We start from the raw sequence: 21685 nt of genomic DNA, 5'->3' as shown, positions 1-21685 counted from the left end.
AAATGTTAAGTATCCTCTTCCACCACCGGTTCATTTGGTTGATTCAATTAATTAATTTTGTCATCATGTGGGTCGTGTGCAATTATAAAAGTGAGTGTCGAATAATCTATGATCTCGTCATTCAACTCACTGTATCATTAGATTTTTGACCAATCTCTACCTCTTTTGCTAACAAGCCTAATCGCCAGCAACTTTTATAGACTCTAGATTCATGAAATCTTTAAGGGGGTGTTTGGTTGGGGATTATCGTTGATAACCTTGGTAGGTTATCAATAAAAACTTTGTTTGGTTTAGGTAATCAGTGATTCCTGGTAATAAGCGATTCCCGCCACATCAGCAAAATCGGCATGCAACCCGGAATTACATTACCTCCGAAATATAAGGTTTTGGACGATTCCGGGGTTATCATTTTTTTCTTCCAAAATTACCCTCCACAATCCTCTCCCCCCTCTCCTTGAAATCGGTTCTTGATCTCCGCTCGCTTGTCGTGCGGCTCCGGCGATTCCGAATTCTTCAAAGATAGAAGCAACCTCGATTTCCCCACGAATGACGGGGAACGAGCAGCGAAATGGAGCAAAATCGAGTAGTCCGACGGCAGCGGCACCTGAGGCGGCAGAGACGGCGGGGGAGGCGGCGGAGAAGGGCGCTTGTGTGGCCACAGGCGTGGGGCGATGCGGCGGCTGCGAGGCAAACGGGGATGGCGGCGAGCGGGAGGGGGATAGGATGTGCCGGATCTGCCACTTGAGTTCTCGTTCTGGGGAGGGGGGTTCCGAGCTGATCCTGCTGGTGTCGTTGCAAGGGCGAGCTCGGCTTCGCGCACCGCCACTGTGCCGAGGCCTGGTTTGTGGTAAAGGGCAACAGGTGCATTTTGACTTTTGGATTTTGCTTGATCCGCGTTCATCTCCTTGAGTTCCTCTTCCCTCATCTCGTTTGTGGTGTTTGGAATCTGGTCACACCGACAAAGTCGATTCTAGATCTAGTTTGTTCAAGCAAGACGATCCCTTTTCTTAAGCTATGAATCGTTTCCCTTACTGCTAGTTGAAGCTTTCTATTGATTGAAGTGGTAGAAAATTCTGGAGTTGTGCTTATTTCTATTGATTAAAGACATCAAACATTGAAGTTACTCCTTTATTTACTGCTAGAAATAATTGTTCTGTGAATGCAGATGTTGCGAGATCTGTGGCGCCAATGCGAAAAATATCACAATTGTTATAGACAGCAGGGTTCTGGAGGAAGGCCATGCCAGGAAAGAGTTGAACACTCAAAATCCACATGACAGCGGCGAGAGGATCGTTTGCTGGTCGGCGGCGACAAGAAGAAAAGGGGAAGCCCCTTTTCCTTGCTCTGTTCAGTGGCGGCAACGAAGAGGGGGAGAAGAGAAGTCACGGGAGAACGAAGAGTGAAAAAGAGTTTTATTCAATTAAATTAATTCAAAAGTTCAATGGGTAAATTAGTAAATGTAAAATTAAGTGGTTGTATAACTTAAGTTGAACCAAACACTTAATAGGTTATGTTTTATTCCTGATAACCTTGGTTATGTGATTACTTGGTAATCACATAACTAAGGTTATACATGATAACTTGAACCAAACGCACCCTAAAAGTTATTTTTCTACAAATACGATAAATAATAAAGATTCATTTAATTTAATGGTTATTCTTTTTTTTTTTAAAACAAAGATTATTTTCTTCCTCCAACTTAATTATCTATTGAACGTGTGTATAAGATAGTCGATTCCCGATAAGACACAACATTGACCAGTTAAGGATCGGTAGACGAAGTGACCGCCATAGAAATGAAAGAGAGCGAGTACGCGAGAAGGCACGGCGCGTCTGTGGCTCAAGCTCGTGATGCAGGATCGGTGTGGCTAATGAAGTGCTGGGCAAGCAGAGCGATCGGTGTGGCTAATGAAGTGCACGCCGGTCGTGTCGAGGTCATGCAATCGTCCGTCACCGGCGGTCATGGTAATGCTCCAACACCAGCTCCTCTTCCCTGTCGTCGCCGCAGTCGTCCTTCCTCCAGGTAAACGCATTTCCTCTTTATGACAATCAATTTCAATGAAAGGATTAACTCATTCACTTGTTTGGTCCACCCATTAGCCGAAATGCTCATGCTTAACTAGATTTACTTTTTAAAGACAATTTGATGTTCAGAAAATTTTATTTTATTTTATTTTTTCTCTAAATCATGCTTTCCTAAGTTTCAAAGAAATATTGCATAAACATTTATCTATTATAAAAGATGTTGTATGCCACTTCTTTTAAATTTGTGATGGAAATTTCCATTCATTGGGCTTCCTAAACAGACATGCAGTGGACCAATGCATGTAGACTGTAGAAACCAAATTAAACTCTTTCCTTAGAGAACAGTTCCCTCGTAATTTTGTTATTTTCAGATCTGCACATTAGTATCATGCATTTGCTACCGTGGAATATCGATACATTAAAGAGGTTTTGCATGTCTTCTTTATATTTTCCTTCCATGTGATTCCATGGTCATTCATGGAGCATTGCCAAATTGGATTGGTAATAGATATTGATCCGGTTCGAAAATTGAAAAGATGGAAAATCAGGGATGTGATGTTTCTGTCGACCATATATAGACTCCACTCGGACTTATTATTAGAAATTATAAATGAAAAAATAATCAAAAAGGTTTTAATACCTTTTGGATGATTAAAGGCGCATCTAATGAAGAGATAGTATGTCTCTTAGGAAAGGATGCGATCTACCTTATCCATTTTGAAATGGATGGATGAGATCTAATTGAACCAAGTGGTTCTTATACCCTTTCATATGTATAAATAAAATCCCTCACATATTCATTCATTCACTCACTTCCTTCCAAGCAAAGCAAGCATTGCATTCTTGCATTGGAGAGTTCAAGAAGCTTCCTCAGTTCGGAGGTCTTGCGATTTGCAGTGCTGCTATCGCAAGATAAAAGTCGTTGTATCTTGGGAGATGATTGCCGTATTTTGTGAGTACTGTGTGCGGGGCAAATTTGTCTTAAAGAGATAAAGTATAACTCTAGCCTCGACTTAGCCGAAAACGGTGGTATACCATCATTCTGACTGTACTCAGTTTGCATCAGCAATAAAGACCTAACATTTTTAAGACAAATTTTCTTCATGCAAACTGATGGCTGGAATCAACGATGTTCCAACCGCCGTTCCAACCGGAGAGAAGCTGGAAAAGTTCAACGGAGCCGACTTCAAAAGATGGCAGCAGAAGATGCTGTTCTACCTGACAACATTAAACCTCGTACGATTTTTGCATGAAGACTCGCCAACCACTATAGAAGGTAATTTCGATAGTAAGGCTGCATGCGATGCGTAGTCGCACGGAGATTTCCTGTGCCGTAACTACGTTCTCAACGCATTGGACAACGCGTTGTATAATGTGTATTGTTCAATAGAGACGACAAATCTCTATGGAAGTCACTTGAAAAGAAATACAAAACCGAAAGCGCCGGGTTAAAGAAATTCATCGTCGGCCGATTTCTGGATTTCAAAATGTTGGATTCCAAGAGCGTAACATCTCAAGTCCAAGACATGTAACTGATAATGCATGATCTGGATGCCGAAGGCATGAAGCTGAACGAGTCGTTCAAAGTAGCCGCGGTAATCAAGAAACTCCCTCCGTCATGGAAGAATTTCAAAAATTACCTAAAACACAAGCTAAAGGAGATGATACTTGAAGACCTAATCCTGAGGCTACAAATAGAGAAAGATAATCGAAAGGTGTCCGACCCTAGTGGAATGAAGCGGGCAGTCGACGAGATGTCCAACTTGGCTGAGTCAAAAGCCAAAAAGCAGAAGCAATCCAAAAAGAATGCTCAAGGCAAGAAATTCAAGGGTACATGCTACAACTGCGGAAAGCCAGGACACATGTCTAAGGATTGCAGACGCCCGAAGAAACCAACCAAGAGTCAGAAGGATGCTGCGAACCAAGTCATAACTTCTAACGACATGGAACTGAATCTCACTGCGGTCGTGTTTGAAGCCAACACGGTGGTGGATAACCCGAAGCAGTGGTGGATCGATACTGGAGCAACCCGTCATATTTGTTCTGATAAGGCGATGTTCTCCAAGTATACTCTAATAAGTGGAAGAAAGCTCTATATGGGCAATTCCATGACATCCCCGATTGTCGGACTCAGGAAAGTTGTTCTGAAAATGACGTTTGGGAAAGAGCTAACGCTCATTGATGTGCTCCATGTTTCCGACATCAGGAAAAACCTACTTTCTGGATCAGCACTTGTTAAGGCAAGTTTCAGACTAGTGTTACAGTCAAACAACTTTGTACTTACGAAAAATGGTATATTCGTAGGTAAAGGGTACTTAGAACAGAGTCTGTTCAAAATGGTTGTAATGACTGCACACCGTGAATTTGATGGTAATAAAATAAAAGCTTCCAGCTCTGTTGTTGAGTGTTTTAATTTATGACATGATCGACTTGGGCATGTCAATAATAATACTCTGAAACGTCTCGTCAAGTTAAATTTATTACCAAACGTTAATGTTGACAAAACACACAAATATGAAGTGTGCGTGGAAGCAAAAATGACGAGACAACCTTTTCATTCGGTGGAAAGGTCAACAACTCTTCTAGAGTTAATACATAGTGATCTATGTGACTTAAAATTCGTACATACTAGAGGAGGTAAAAAGTATTTTATTACTTTTATTAATGACTGCACAAGATTATGTTATGTCTTTCTTTTAAAAGTAAAGATGAAGCCTTAGAAACTTTCAGAACCTACAAAATAGAAGTTGAAAATCAACATGATAAACGAATTAAAATAATTCGTAGCGATAGAGGAGGAGAATATGGTACACCGTTTGATGAGTTTTGTTTAGAATCTGGTATTATTCATCAAACAATGGTGTCTTACTCTTCTCAATCAAATGGTGTTGCCGAATGTAAAAATTGGACACTAAAAGAAATGATGAATGCTTTGTTGATAAATTCAGGCTTACCCCAGAACTTGTGGGGTGAAGCTATACTATCAACAAATCACATTCTCAACAAAATCCCTCACAAGAAAAATGATAAAATACCATATGAACTATGGAAAGTCCGCGAGCCATTGTACAAATACCTAAAGGTATGGGGGTGCTTAGCAAAGGTTGAAGTACCTAAGTCAAAGCAAGAAAAGATCGGACCTAAAACGTTCGATGCGATATTTGTTGGATATGCCCATAATAGTAGTGCATATTGATTCATAGTTCACAGGTCAGACATTTCTGATATTCATGTAGGAACAACCATTGAATCTCAGAATGCGATATTCTTTGAAAATATATTCCCAAATAAGAAGGGAAACGTTCAAAGTGATAATAACGAAAGTTCTAACGAAAATGACGCTTCTGAACTTAGTTATCGTAAAAGGACTATTGACAATCAAAGTGAAGAGTCACGACTGAGCAAACGAGCTAGAGTTGAGAAATCGTTCGGGCCAGACTTCATGACTTTTATGTCGAAAATGGACCCAAGAACATTAAGCGAAGCTCTCTCTAATCCCGACGCCCCAATATGGAAAGAAGCCGGCAATAGTGAAATCGAGTCCATCATGAATAACCATACTTGGGAACTAGTAGATCTTCCTTCTAGTACCAAACCATTAGGTTGTAAGTGGATACTAAAACGCAAGTATAGAGTTGATGGATCAATTGACAAGTATAAGGCCAGACTTGTAGCCAAAGGGTACAAGCAAAAGGAAGGCCTTGATTACTTTGATACTGTAGGTCCCTTTGGAGGCCGGTAAGAGGGGAGGGGTGAATTGCCCTACAAAATAAAACCAAAAACCCTTCTCGGATATTCAACTAACTTAAAAGAACTTGTAATTAAAAATGCAGAGACTAATTAAAACAGAAAAATAGACACAGAGGAATTACTTGGTTTGCAATCAGAGGATTGCTAATCCAAGGCAAAGAAGGCGCACTAATTGATTCTCCTCTGGGCGGAGTAGCCTCTTACAGCGTTGAAAGCACAGAAGGAAATAACACAAATGAAAGCACTGAATTACAAGTAGTTACTATTAATGTACAGATCAGTACTTTATTTATAGTACTGGTCCGGGCGCCTGAAAGTGGTTCCGGGCGCCCCCGGGGGGATAAACTTTATCCCCCAATGGCCAGATTGCGAAAATCACGATTCTGGTCAAAATCATGCTCCAGGCGCCCGGAAGCATTCCGGGCGCCTGACAGGCGCCGGAATGGTTAAGGCGCCGAGCAAAAAGTCAACTGGTTGACTTTTGGTCCGGATGACTTCTCGTCTCAGTCTGGGTCTTGTTCGCTCCTCCTCCGCTAGCTTGGGTGATCTCGGCCTTCGAATAGGGCTCACCCAACCCATGTTCCGCCTTCTCCTCGAGCGACCTTCCTTCCGTCTCGTCCCTCGAGCGCCACGCACGTTCTCTCCCACCGGTGTACTCTTCCGGACACCCTCAGACACGCCGAGCCCGTCGGCTCTCTCCCGTCCGTCCTTCTCGCTAGCCGTCCTCGACTACCTGTGTTCTAAGCTCCGCACACTTAGACACAAGGGTTAAACAAGCAGACCTAACTTAGCTTGTTTGATCACATCAAAACACCTTGGGGTTCCAACAATCTCCCCCTTTTTGATGTGAGCAACCCAAGTTAAGTTAGGGTAACCATATGCAATAAAAATAATTTATATTAAAATAAGTCCAAATATTTTTCAATTGAAAAATTATAGTACCTCCCCCTAGACTTAACATACTTCTCCCCCTTTGATCACATAAAAATTGGGGTTATAAACAAGTCTAAGGTAAATTTAGACAAGAACTTTTGAGTGTAAAATATTTAGTAAAGACACTATTCAGAATTTTTCATTTGAAAAAAAATATTTTTCAGATAAGAACAGTCATAAGTGTAAAAAAATTTAAGTTTAAAACTTATCTCAGCATTCCCAAAAAAAATTTTCTAAATTTTTTTTTTTTTAAATGATAAGGCAAAAAAAATCTATGTTAACTTTACAAAAAAAATTCTAAGTCAATTTTCATGAAAATTTCTAAGATAATAAAGAATTTCTAAGTTAAGTTAGAAAGTTTTTAAATATTTTCTAACACAAATTGAATAACTCTTTTAAAGCATTAAGTAATTTAAATTAATGCTTTTTCAGTTAGTCAATTAAACTTTTCATTTCGATAGTTGGCTTCCAGGTCGTGGCGAGGCACTAGACCTTCTTGGTTATTGGAGCAACAACCACTTCCTTAGACAAAGCCTCATAAAGAAATTAGTTGTTTAATTTCCTTGCTGAAAATGCTAAGTCTGACTTTAATTTTAAGTTAAACAGGTTTTTGGAATCCAGTAAAGGTTCCTACCTACAGGATTAATCAAGTATTTCCTGGGTATATAGATTTTTGATATATTTCTAATTTGACTTTGATGAAATCTATAATACCAATTTAAATTTCTAAAAGTAGGAATATTTGAACCATTAGATTTTTTCAATCTTTCTATTTCTTCTTTTAGTTTTTCATTTTCAATTTTCAATTTTTCAAAATCCTCTATAAGACATGATTTTGCCAAAATTCTCTTTGTTTCTAAAATTTCATTTTCTAATTTGACATTTTTATTTTCTAATTTATACATGGATTTAGTCATAGCTTTACCAGAGTAAAGCTGATCAGGGGGTAAGATGCATACCTCACTTACCATGTCGGACTTGAAGCTTGAATCTCCCCCTGCTTCACTGCTTTCATCCGAGGTCGCTCCCCCTTCATCGATGCTAGGTTCTGATATACTTTGTCTATCGTAGCTTGCCATTAGTGCTATTCCGGCATATTCTTGAGCTTCTGATTCGGATGAAGAAGTGTCGTCCCAAGTTGCTTTTAGATTGTGTTTCTTGGGAGACTTCCTTTTGGCCTTTTTGAGTTCTGGGTAGTCTTCTCTTAGGTGTCCCTCCTTCTGACACTGGTAGCACCGCACCTTTCTTCCACCCTTTTGATTCCTTTTATTCTGCATTTTAAATTTATTAGATCTAAAAAACTTTTTAAAATTTCTTACCATGTATGCTTCTTGATCGTCTTCGGAGTCTGACTCGAGTTCATCCTTCTGGGTTGCGTTCAGCGCCATAGTCTGGGTTGTATCCTTTGTCGTTCCTGCATACCTGGTTTCATGCAATTCTAGAGTAGAAAACAACTCTTCTAAAGTGCTTACCTCCAGGTCTTTTGAGATGTAGTAGGCGTCGACGATTGATGTCCATTCCGGAGTTCTTGGAAACGCGTTGAGCGCGTAGCGTATAGTGTCCCGGTTTGTTACCGTTTCACCGAGGTTTTTGAGACCAGTAACTAGTTCTTTTACCTTTGCGTGTAAACCAGCTACTTTCTCACCTTTCTCCAGACGGATGTTCATCAGTTTGTTGCGGAGGATGTCCCTTCTAGCGAGCTTTGCTTCGGACGTGCCTTCGTGGAGTTCCAAGAACTTCTCCCAAAGTTCTTTAGCAGATAAATAGTTTCCAATGCGGTTGACCTCTTGAGGCGGTAACACGCTCAGCAGGTGATGTTCCGCACGGCTGTTTGCTACCGACTCATTCTGCTCCTTCTTTGTCCAATCGCTCTCTTCTTTTTCTTTTCCATCTTTATCTATTGGAGCTACAAAACCGTATTTCATAATAAATCGAATTTCAAAATCTGTTTTTAGGAATACCTCCATACGACGCTTCCAGTCTGCGAAGTTCCCCTCGAATTTTGGTGGAACGATGCTTGGTCCGGCCATCTTGTTGCTTCGATCGACGGTTAGTCCTCCTGAAGCGCCTGGCTCTGATACCACTTGTAGGTCCCTTTGGAGGTCGGCAAGAGGGGAGGGGTGAATTGCCCTACAAAATAAAACCAAAAACCCTTCTCGGATATTCAACTAACTTAAAAGAACTTGTAATTAAAAAGGCAGAGACTAATTAAAACAGAAAAATAGACACAGAGGAATTACTTGGTTTGCAATCAGAGGATTGCTAATCCAAGGCAAAGAAGGCGCACTAATTGATTCTCCTCTGGGCGGAGTAGCCTCTTACAGCGTTAAAAGCACAGAAGGAAATAACACAAATGAAAGCACTGAATTACAAGTAGTTACTATTAATGTACAGATCAGTACTTTATTTATAGTACTGGTCCGGGCGCCTGAAAGTGGTTCCGGGCGCCCCCGGGGGGATAAACTTTATCCCCCAACGGTCAGATTGCGAAAATCACGATTCTGGTCAAAATCATGCTCCGGGCGCCCCGGAGCAAAAAGTCAACTGCGGTTGACTTTTTGTCCGGGATGACTTCTCCGTTAAGTCCCAGTCTCGGTTCGGGTCTGTTTGCTCTGGCTCCGCTAGCTTGGGTGATCTCGGCCTTCCGGAATAGGGCTCACCCGAACCCATGTTCCGGCCTTCTCCTCGAGCAGCCTTCCTTCCCGGTTTCTCGTCCCTCGAGCGCCGCGCACGCTCTTCTCGTCCACCGGTGTACTCTTCCGCGGACACCTCGTCCCTCAGACGCACTGAGCCCGTCGGCTCTCTCCCGTGCTGTCCTTCTCGCTAGCCGCGTCTTCCGCTCGACTTCCTGTGTTCCTAAGCTCCTGCACACTTAGACACAAGGGTTAAACAAACGCAGGACCTAACTTAGCTTGTTTGATCACATCAAAACACCTTGGGGTTCCAACAGATACCTACTCATTGGTGACAAGGATTACATCCATACGAGTGTTGATAGTCATCGCAGCACTGTATGACCTTGAAATACACCAAATGGATGTTAAGACTACGTTCTTAAATGGTGAGTTGGAAGAAGAAATCTATATGGAGCAACCTGAGGGGTTCGTAGCTCTAGGAAAAGAGGAAAATCTGTGTCAACTTGTTAAGTCGTTGTACGGACTTAAACAAACGCCTAAATAATGGCACGAAAAATTTGACAAAATAATGTTGTTAAACAAATTCAAAATAAATGAATGTGATAAATGCATTTATGTCAAAAACACACCTGAAGGTCATGTAATGATCTGTCTATACGTAGACGACATGCTTATAATGGGTAGTAATCATGAGGTAATCATGAGTACAAAGAAAATGTTGACCAAGAATTTCGATATGAAAGACATGGGTCTAGCAGATATTATATTAGGAATTAAAATTCTCAGGACATCCGATGGGATAGTTTTGACACAATCCCATTATGTAGAGTTAGTATTGAAAAGGTTCAATGCGAACGATCTCTCTACAGTGAAAATACCTATGGATCTAAGTCAACACTTAGCTAAAAACCATGGTGAGCTCATATCGTAATTGGAATATTCTCGGATAATAGACAGCTTGATGTATCTCACAAACTGCACACGTCCGGATATTGCCTGTATGATCAACAAGCTGAGTCATTTTACGAGTAATCCAAACGACACCTATTGGAAAGCATTGATACGAGTTCTTAGATATTTGAAATATACTATGAACTATGGATTACATTACGGAAAGTATCCCACTATCTTAAAGGGATATTGTGATGCTAATTGGATATCAAATACAAAAGATTCCAAATCCACTAGTGGGTATGTATTCACAATCGGTGGAGGAGCGGTATATTGGAAATCCACAAAGTAGACATGCATAGCTCGGTCAACTATGGAATCTGAGTTTATAGCATCATATAAAGAAGTTGAAGAAGGTGAATGGCTGCGAAATTTCTTGAAAGATATTCCGAGCTGAACGAAACCTGTGCCCGTCGTACTTATACACTGTGATAGTCAATCGGCGATTGGAATGACACAGAGTAATATGTATAATGGTAAGTCTCGACATATACATCGTAGACATAATACCATTAGGCAATTGATCTCGAACGGAGTGATTACAATCAACTATATCAAGTTCAAAGATAATTTGGCAGATCCTCTTACGAAGGGGCTAAGTTGAGATCAAGTATACTGCTCATCAAGAGGAATGAGATTACAAATCTACAATTAAAAATAACTGTAGCGGTAACCCAACCTTGTTGACTGGAGATCCCAAGATCTTGGTTCAATAGGACAACGAAGTTACAGAAGTTGTGTTACAGCACACGAGATATATTATCATTATCTCTATCCCAATCCTAGGATGAACTTGTGCTATCCTACCACATGTAGTGAGAATAAACTTATGCTTTTAATGACTTCTATACCTTTATAAGGTGGAGTATGGTAAGATACTCTTGATAGAAGTGTCACCTATATAAGTGTGAAAACTGATCATTTTAATGAAACACTCATGAATCCAAAATGATATTCATGGCCAAAACGGAACCAACCATGAGAACCCAAAGTAAGTGAGATAAATTTTTGTGTGGGTGTTATTGTCTTAGTATACACAAACAGTTGAGCAGTTCAAGACATCACGTTCACTGCGCAGCCAAGTATATATGCTCGATAGCATTCCACTACGGAAGGTTCAAAGTCACAAGCTACCTCTCTCGATGCATTGACTTATCGATTGAACTCTCCTTAGGTGATAACATGTATGCATTATTTTTCATTTATGTGGGGGATTGTTAAAAATTATAAATGGAAAAATAATCAAAAAGGTTTAAATACCTTTTGGATGATTAAAGGGTGCATCTAATGAAGAGGTATTATGTCTCTTAGGAAAGGATGCGATTTACATCACCCATTTTGAAATGGATGGATGAGATCTAATTGAATCAAGAGGTTCTTATACCCTTTCATATATATAAATAAAGTCCCTCACATACTCATTCATTCATTCACTCACTTCCTTCTAAGCAAAGCAAGCATTGCATTCATGTATTGTAGAGTTCAAGAAGCTTCCTCAGTTCGGAGGTCTTGCGATTTGCAGTGCTGCTATCGCAAGATAAAAGTTGTTATATCTTGGGAGACGATTGCCATATTCCGTGAGCACCGTGTGCGGGGCAAATTCGTCTTAAAGAGATAGAGTCTAACTATAGTCTCGACTTAACCGAAAATGGTGGTATACCATCATTCTGCCTGCACTCAGTTTGCATCAGCAGTAAAGGACCCAACACCTGTAACACAAACTACGTCAGTACCGAGACAGGGAAGGGTTCCCCGGCATTCGCCCTCCGACGCTCAAGTCAGTCACCGACGATGAAGTATAAGGCGGAGTAACAAGAAGACTGTAGCGCAAACAGTGAATATTACATACCTCCACTGATGCTTGGACCCCCTTTATATAGATAGAGCTCCGATAGCGCGCACACACACTTCCCAAGGTGAGCACGCTTCTCAAAGTTTTTCCTGAAAAGACTTATCAGTAAAGTGTCCCTGACACAGTAACTTAACGGGCTGAGCATATTTCTGAAGTGACAATGAAAATTTTCGTCGTACGATCTTTTGGCTGTCCATGCTCGATGTCGACGACACCAACTCCCAAAAGGATATTGTTGGATATCAGAGGGAGTGCATTGCTAGGCCGAGGGAGTTGACCGCTTGGCTGGGTTATTGCCGCTCTGGTGCCCCCATCAGTCGGCCAAGACCTTGCTACTTCTGCGCTTGTGTTCGCTCGACCGGAGTTCCACTTTGTCACTGTCGAGCCCTGCTGCCGGGCCGAGCGGAGTAGTCGCTCGGCCGAAGTTGAACTCTGCCCATATGAAGCTCTACTGTCTTGGTCGAGCGAGGTAGCTGCTCGGCTCGGCTTCTGCACCTCGTCTCCTCATCCGTTCAACGTCCAATAATCTTTTGAGTGTCGGTCGTTTGGCTTCCCTCGTGTCGAAGGCGGGGGCGGATCGGGACCTTCTCCCCCGGTCGGGGCATGCTTCGCCCGACCGGCCGATGCTATCCGCGCGTTGACCGCCTTGATTTTGACCACCGTGGTCACGGGGTGGGCCCCTCATCATCACCGCATCGGATATCATGTTAAACTTGTGTAGCCCTTTTGTGTGGTAACTATTGAAATACATAATACGGAAGCACATAGACATAAGAAAGAACTAGAGAGATAAGGAAAAAAAAATAATTATTTCTTTATTATTGATTGATAATTATCATAGGCTAACTCACATATTTATATACGTATTGTCAAGATAATATATGGAAAATATAATGACAAATATGGAAATATATTATTATAAATATAATAATAATAAATATAGAAATAATGAAAAAATGGTTTGGATTATAATTCAAATATGGTAAATCATCAATAATTAAAATCAATCTATGAATCTCCTGAATTATTATTTTTGTCGTCATTAGCAACATTGTGTTTTCAATTTGTAGCTTAAGATGGAAATGATTCAAACTGATTTTCTTAAATACACCCAAGAATGAGGGATCATTAGGGTTGAGGAGGTCGATGGTGTGGATTATCTTGTAGATGATGGGGGAGATGGAGGTCAGTAGACAACAAATGTCTGTGTTATTCTTTTTCATCCATAAAAATATAAATTTGTTTTTCTTGGATAAATTCTTGAACTTATGGTGGTGAATATTAGTCTTGGATAATAGCATGGCATGGGCAGAAATCCTTCTGGCCAAACTCCAAATTTGCTTCAGTTGATACTATTGATCACATCTCCGCCAACTAATTCATGGCCATGGATGATCAAATTAACCATTCAATTTAGAGCGATGTCGTCATCTCAAAAAAGTCAGCAGATTTGAGATGCAGTCAAGGGAAATAGCCAGGTTTCTTTGTGAAAAATAGTGCTAATAGTTCAAAGAGAGCATTTCAGACATTACTGACCTAGCAGAACTTGCTTAGCATGATCAACGAAATGAAAGAATTGACAACTTTTAGGGATATACAGTGTTTAGAAATTTTTTTGGAGAAACGTTGAATATGAATAATTAGCCCAATGAAGTAGTAATTTGGCAACGAATCAGATTTTGAATATAAAAATTAGAGGAATTAGCAATTATGGTATAAATGTGTTGTTGGTTGTTACTCGGAAAATCTAGAGGTTCCACTGTACAAAAATTTTGTACAAAGGTCTGAACCTTTTCCTAGCTACCATGTGTTCTTTTAAATTAAATTTTGGATCGCCTGCGGAACTTAACACGTTTGATCCAAAACTTAATCTATTCGTTCTTTTAGGTTTTGACTTGGGTCTCCTGCGGAACTTAACACGTTCGACCCAAATCACCTTAAGTTATTAATTCCATTAAATATTAATTTCCATAATTGGTTCCCAGTACTGACGTGACGAGGCACATGGCCTTCTTGGATATGGGAGCAACCACCACCGACTAGACAAAACCTTTTATAGAAAGCTAATATTTAATTTCCTAAAATAACTTTAGGTTAACCGAAAAGAACAATCAAATCACAAGGATAAATAAAACAAAAGAACACAACATCGAAAAATATATTCGAAATACTAGAACGTTAGCCTCTTGTATTTGGTATTATTTCGATAAATAACTAGTATGATGCGAAAAAGGAAAAACTACTAGTTATACCTTCTAGAAAGACCTCTTGATCTTCTATCGTATTCCTCTTCTAACCTCGGACGTTGTGTGGGCAACGATCTTCCGAGATGAGAAACCACCAACCACCTTCTTCTCCTCCTAGCTAGGTTCGGCCACAAAGAAAGAAGCTTCACCAAGGAAGAAAATCAAAACACTAACCAAGCTCCAAGAGATGCTCGCTTCCTCTCCTTCTTCTTCTTCTTCTTCTCCAAGTAGTATCCGGCCACCACAAGAGCTCCAAGGAAAGAGAGGGGTTCGGCCACCACAAGAGGAAGAGAGGGAAAGGATGGCTGGCCACACCAAGGAACAAAAGAGGGAGAGAAATAATAGAGGTTGTGTCTCTTGAAGGCACCCTCACCCCTTCTTTTATATTCCTTGGCCTAGGCAAATTAGGAAATTTAATTACAATAAAATTTCCTTGACATGATTTAATTGAGAAAAATAAAATAAAATTTCCCCAATTAAATTCAAGTGGCCGGCCACATCATGAAGAACAAATTGGACAAGTTTCAATCAACAATTAAAACTTCATAATTTGTTTCCGGAAATTTTAAAATTAAAATTTCTCTTCAAAAATCTCTTCATGGTTGATAAAAAGAAATTTCCATAATTTTAATTTTACAACATGTGAATAATTTTTAAAGAGAAAATAAAATATCTCACCAATCTACAAATAAGGAAAGAGATCTAATCTCTTTCTTTAATCTATTGTAGATCTTTTACAAGAGAAATATTTTAATTTTAATTCTCTTTAATTAAATTATATCTTCCACATAATAAAAATTAAAATTAAATTTCTTTTTTAATTTAATTTGGCCGGCCCCACTAGCTTGGGTTCAAGCTAGGGCCGGCCACCCAATCTTATACCTAGGCCGGCCCTAGCTTGGTTCCCAAGCTAGCTTGGCCGGCCCCCTATTGGTGGGTATAGAAGGTGGGTATAGGTGGGTATAGTACTCTATAAATAAGAGGCTACGATAGGGACCGAGAGGAGGAATTGGTTTTGGTCTCCTGATAAAATTAAGCATCCCGTGTTCGCCCCGAACACACAACTTAATTTTATCAATAATAATTCATTCCACTAGAGAACTATTATTGAACTACCGCACCAATCCCAAATTACATTTTTGGGCTCCTTCTTATTATGAGTGTGTTAGTCTCCCTGTGTTTAAGATATCGAATGTCCACTAATTAAGTGAGTTACTGACAACTCATTTAATTAATATCTTAGTCCAAGAGTAGTACCACTCAACCTTATCGTCATGTCGAACTAAGTCCACCTGCAGGGTTTAACATAACAATCCTTATGAGCTCCTCTTGAGGACATTATCAACCTAATATCTCTAGGACACAGTTTCCTTCTATAATCAACAACACACACTATAAGTGATACCATTTCCCAACTTATCAGGCTTATTGATTCATCGAACTAAATCTCACCCATTGATAAATTAAAGAAATAAATATCAAATATATGTGCTTGTTATTATATTAGGATTAAGAGCACACACTTCCATAATAACCGAGGTCTTTGTTTCTTTATAAAGTCAGTATAAAAGAAACGACTTCAAATGGTCCTACTCAATACACTCTAAGTATACTAGTGTAATTATATAGTCAAGATAAACTAATTCCTAATTACACTACGACCTCCCAATGATTTGTTCCTTTCCATTTTGATCGTGAGCTACTGTTTATAATTTATAAGATACTGATAACATCATCTTCTATATGTGACACCACATACTATGTTATTTACAATATAAATTAATTGAGCAACTACAAACAAATGTAGATAAATTGACCAAATGTGATTCTTTATTTAACATAAATATTTACAAAAATTTAGATTTTCAGTATACACTCCAACATGTGTGACAACTGACAACAAAGAAAGTAGCAAAGGTATTATTGAATCACAGTTATAGAGAATAACTGAAAAAGAATAAGACAGACAATTTGTTGTTTATTGTTCTTCACCTCCCATAACTCCTTCATGGCCAAGATTGTCCTCACCATCAATCTCGTCTACCCTGGCTGCCCCTCAGGTAAATGCATTTCCTCTTTATGTATTCCTTCTCTCTGCTCTTTTTTCATTATGTTTTTAATTTGCAGTTTACCTCAGTAACAGCTCAAATTGATTCTGTTAATGCACCTAGAAGTTACAAACTGAATCTGTCCAAAGATTTTGTTCTAATGTGTGTTTTTTCTGAATCTAACCAAGGTAAGCATATGCCCTTTCATTCCTTTTTAAACAAACCAATAATATTTATTTTTGTTGAACTAAAGATGGTGGCTTTACAAAATATAATGCTTTCAATTGCTTTAATGCCTTTTCTTTTCCATGTTAACTAAGAGGGTGTTTGGCTGAACTTATAAGTTCTCTAAAACAACTTATAAGCTATTTTGGAGCTTATAAGCTCTTCAAATTTGTTTGATAATTTTTTTTTAAAACAGCTTATAAGCTGTCAAAATAAATTGTTTTGGAGCTTATAAGTGGTTTTTAAAAAAGTATGGAAGACCCTACTTTTTTAAAAAACATCTTATTTTAATAATTTTTTTCTCTAAAATATCCTTATATAATTTCATAAACCCTCATATTATCCTCCATAAATTTTTATAAGTCTAATATCTTTTTATCTCCGTCGACTTTTCTTCCAACGCTATGTCATCTTCTCGGCCAATGTCTCTTTCCAATTTTCTCTTCCTCGATGCAAAAATTCGTCCAAAACCCCGTATTAATAAAAATATCAAAATCCTCTATTAATAGTATTATACCCTTTTTGATAATTTTATTAATAAAAAGATCTTATAATACCAAACACATCAATACCTTTAAGTTGATTGTAATAAGTTCACCCAAACACTTTAACAACTTATTTTTAAAATAAAATCTAACAACTTATAAGCTCCTAAAATAACTTATAAATTGTATGAGCTTATAAGCTATTTTTAATAAGCTTAGCGAAACACCCTCTAACTGTGGGAAATAATTCATGTTTCCTTAACTGATATGCCTCATTGTATTGTTAATGTTACATGACCATAGGTTTACCACCATATCATATATTTGGATTTGAGCAGACAATGGATTGTGGTTTCGCCTCTTTTCCTTAAACCGGAGACTTAAATATTATGCCGGTGTTGCTTGGTTTCAGTTATTTTCCATCACTGTGTTTCAATAATACCTTTGCTACTTTCAATTGCTCAAGAAAAAACCAACCCCATCGAAAAGGATCTCTTTAAACTCTTTGAAAGACAACCAAATTGGCGCTGAAGCACCTGGTCCAAGAGTTCCGGGCAGTCTCCGACCGTTCACTCCGATTTAAATTATAATTGATGGGGATAACAAATTCAGAAAAAGATCATAATCAATTATAATCAGATCGTAATTATGATCCAATCATAATTAAAAATGAATCATCTTTTAATCTTATTATTTTTTTTTTAAATGGATGAAGAGATCTGTTCCCTAAAAACAGCAGTATGATGAGAAAGAAACAAAGCGTAAAGAGGGACGAGTAAACGCGTCGGCTGTACTTCCTTCCTTCCTTCCTCTCTGCGCTCCCTCACGAGTCAAACCGTGTGTTTAAGTTGAAGAGTCAAGTCAGCATCTTTCATCTGTCGGCTCATCCAAATTTCTTTATACAAGTAAAGTGACGACCATCAAGTGTTATTGTCTTATTAAATGTGACAGACATTTTATGGTCTACTTTCGAGTATCAGAGGGAAAAGATTCTCAAATTTAAACATGTGAACATTTATTAAATTAGAATTCTTCAGCACTTATTAGTGTTGCTACTCTGTTAAATGAGTTTATTACTAATAGTATTTATCATGTTTGACCACTATATCATATCCGATCAATAATAATTGGAGCTTACTTTAAAAGAATTTTTCAGAAGATATTTTAAAAGTTTCTGACTTATAAAATAAAGGGAAGATCATCATTTTCTTGTATTGTAGGTGGAATTCAACCTAATTCCACCCATACCGTGTTTTTAGTGTGTCACTATCATGTTTTTCTCGACTTGCTTCTACTTGAGTTTTATGCAACACGTATTGTACTTGTGTCCATAGATTGTTAGTTTCATCTAGAAAAAAAAAAAGAAAATTAACTTTATTTACATTTTCCTTCAAAATGTATTTTATTTTATTTTATTTATTTTTGGCAGGATTTGAAGACTATTCCTGTAATTTTATTTTGCTTGTTTCGTGGATTTTTTTATTTATATAAATCATATTTTATTATATAACAAGGTTATCCGGCGTTGCAGAGTCCTGCGACCACGATATATCTATATATACTCGAGGATTGGATGTGCCCTGCATCCGCCGTCCTCGTCGCCGCCCTGGCCGTGCTCCTCTTCCGCTGCCATGCTCGCCGAGGCGACAGCGGCGATCCCTCCCCTCCCCAGACCCCGCCCCGCTTTCTCCGCCAGTTCTCCTACGCTCAGCTCCGCCGAGCCACCGCCTTCTTCGCCCACTCCCACTTCCTCGGCCACGGCGGCTTTGGTCCGGTCTTCCGAGTCGCCCTCCCTTCCGGCGAGGAATTCGCGGTCAAGGTCATGGACTCCTGTGACTCCCTTCGCGGCGAGCGTGAGTTCCTTAACGAACTCGCCCTTGCCGCCCGGTTCCTCTCCGTGCCATCCGCCGCCTCCGCCGTCGTCCCGGCTATCGGATTCTGCGTCGTCGACGGCGACCGGGAGCACCGTCGTCGTTGGTGGCGATGGTGGCGCCGGGAGGACGCGGTCGACGCGTTGGAGGCCGTCGGGGCATCGCCGAGGCGGCGGCAGCAGCGGAAACTCATCTTAGTCTACGATCTGATGCGAAAGGGGAGCCTCCAGGACGCGCTGCTGGAACGCCGGTGCCCGGAGATGATGAATTGGGCGAGGCGGTTTGCCGTGGTGCGCGACGTCGTCCGCGGCCTCCACTTCCTCCACGCCGCTTGCGATCCACCGGTGATCCATGGCGACATCAAGCCCAGCAACATCCTCCTCGACGACAGGCTCGCCGCCAAGATAGCCGACTTCGGCCTCGCGCGCCTCCATCGCGTCCCCCTCTCGGCCTCCGAGGACGAAACCCTAGGCATCTCGGTCGCAAAGACCGGGGAGAGCGCGACGTCAACGGAAACGGGGTTCGAGGACGTCGAGGCATACGGCGCGTCGGATACGTCGGCGGCCTCGCCGGCGACCACTGTAGAGCCGGCGTCTGCTTCGGAGGTCGAAGCTCTTCTAGATAGCGTCAGCATCGATGAAGAGATGGGCGAGGCGATTCCCGGAAGCGAGGATGGCAGCCGCAAGAAGAAAATTGGGGCTTTTCCAGGCAGAGACTGGTGGTGGAAGCAGAAGTCGAAATCTGTGTCTTGTGACCGTGCCGAGGACTATTTGACGGAGTGGATTCAATCGGAGACCAAGAAGGAAGCTCCGACATGGGAGAGTGATGATCAGGCAACAGGGAAGAAGAACAAGAAGAACATCATTCGTCGCGGAGCCGAATGGTGGGCATCACTGTATCAAGAGTGGTGGCTAAAGAGGGGAAACAAGAGCCGGCCGACGAGGGAATGGTGGCGAGAGGAGTTCTACGAGGAGCTGCTCCTGCGCCGCCATAAACCGAAGCCGGAAGCATTCACCAAGTCTAAGAGCACCAATTACGGCAGCAGAGAGCAGCTACGGCGGTGGCAGAACGATGAGCACTCCACTTCTCCTCTCCAGAAAAGGAGGAGGAGCAAGAAGAACCATAACCAGTGCCGTGATCCCGGTCGCCGTGTAAATTCTTGGATCGATCAATTTAGCGGCGAAATCAACACAGTCGAAAGGAGTCAAAGAAGGAGCAGCAGCACACTGAGCCGGAGGGGCACCCTCTGCTATCTCGCCCCGGAGCACAGTGGCAGCAGCGGGATGCTAACTGAGAAGTGCGACATCTACAGCTTTGGCGTTCTTCTCCTGGTCATCGTTTCCGGCCGACGACCACTGCAAGTGATGGCATCCGTCGCTGCATCAGACCGGGAGCGAGCTAACCTCATGTCATGGGCGAAATATCTCGCTCGTTCTGGGAGGCTTCTTGATCTCGTCGACCCTGGTCTCTGCGCTGTCGACATGGAGCAAGCTCTTCTCTGCGTCAAGGTTGCGCTTTTATGCCTGCAAAAGACTCCATCCGCTCGCCCAACCAGCGAGGAAATACTCAGCATGCTTAATGGTGAATCAGAGCCTCCAATCCTCCCCCTCGAATTCTCGCCGCCGACGAGAATCATCGGCGAGTGAAGTTAAACTGATAGTTTAATGCTACAAGTAACCATCTATTATTTAATTGTTCATTGTAAATCATTTCAACAAGTTAATGTAGAAAGGATTGAACAGGAGGCCATATACAATGTGAATATTTTTAAATAGTTAAATATGAAATCACAATCAGAACAAATTAAGATACGATAGATCCCCGGGCAATAGTCAAGTTGATGAATTATCTATCTATCTCTTTCTTTAGCTGAGGTTGTGCCTCTTTCTGTTGTATCTTTATGTCTCCCAGGGCATAGCACAGATGGGGAGTGCAAGGTTCCGTGACTGAAAGGTCCAGGAGTCGATCCCCGGGGTGTCATTGCCTGGGGTTAACGTCTCCGCTATGCACTTTCCACATGTGTACATGCATTTACCTCCCTCCATATCCGTGGGACCGGCTATAGGGGAGCTGCTGATGTGACGGTTCTAATTTTTTTTTTTTTTTTTTATATCTCCCCTACTTCCTCTTTAGATGCTTGGTCTTTTGAGGAGTTAGGGGCTAAGTATGAAGTGATTAACCAACCTTTTTTTTTTTTTTTTTTTTGGAAGGGCATTACTATGAATTATGTTTCCTGCCTAAGTAGAGCCGACAGAGAAAAATCAAATTAAGACAAGAATTTACTACTTCGAAGAGAAGGAGAAGATATCTTAGAAGATAAGCTAGTTTTCATGGCCATCGGAGAGTCTAAATTCTAGGGCCGAGTGAAAGGACGAATGTACGAGTTCATATGTCATATGAATGACCACGTGTTCATGTAGTGAAGTGACTACGAGGGGCGACGTTGACGGGACGACATTACCATAGGGAAGATCTTTGATAATTTTTTAAAATGATAATTTACCAAAGGGCACATATAACTTTCTGAATTTATCAAAAAGAACGCATCTTTTTAAGTACATTTCTCATCTTACTTTTTGCTTTTCTCTGTTATTTCTTTCTCTCTCTTCTATTTCTCTCTCCTATGCATATAACTAAGTTTATTTTTCCTTTCTCTCTTCTTT

General features: G+C 40.6%; 2 protein-coding genes across 2 annotated transcripts; both read left to right on the top strand.

Annotated features, from left to right (window-relative positions):
• Positions 1-447: 447 nt before the first annotated feature.
• LOC121973681 lies at positions 448-1504 on the top strand. The gene is made up of 2 exons (XM_042525068.1): positions 448-861; positions 1166-1504. The coding sequence occupies exons 1-2, from the start codon at positions 547-549 to the stop codon at positions 1274-1276; spliced, it is 426 nt and encodes a 141-aa protein (XP_042381002.1). The 5' UTR covers positions 448-546; the 3' UTR covers positions 1277-1504.
• Positions 1505-18705: 17201 nt separating this feature from the next.
• On the top strand, positions 18706-20833 carry LOC121971243 (receptor-like serine/threonine-protein kinase At4g25390). Its single transcript, XM_042522406.1, has one exon. It carries the CDS (start codon positions 18725-18727, stop codon positions 20666-20668), a length of 1944 nt encoding a protein of 647 aa, XP_042378340.1. The 5' UTR covers positions 18706-18724; the 3' UTR covers positions 20669-20833.
• The last annotated feature ends 852 nt before the right edge of the window (positions 20834-21685 follow it).

Source organism: Zingiber officinale, chromosome 4A (assembly GCF_018446385.1).
Source record: "Zingiber officinale cultivar Zhangliang chromosome 4A, Zo_v1.1, whole genome shotgun sequence".
Classification (NCBI taxonomy): Eukaryota; Viridiplantae; Streptophyta; class Magnoliopsida; order Zingiberales; family Zingiberaceae; genus Zingiber; species Zingiber officinale.
The sequence above is the reverse complement of the archived record's forward strand: the minus strand, read 5'-3'. Positions and strand labels throughout refer to the sequence as shown.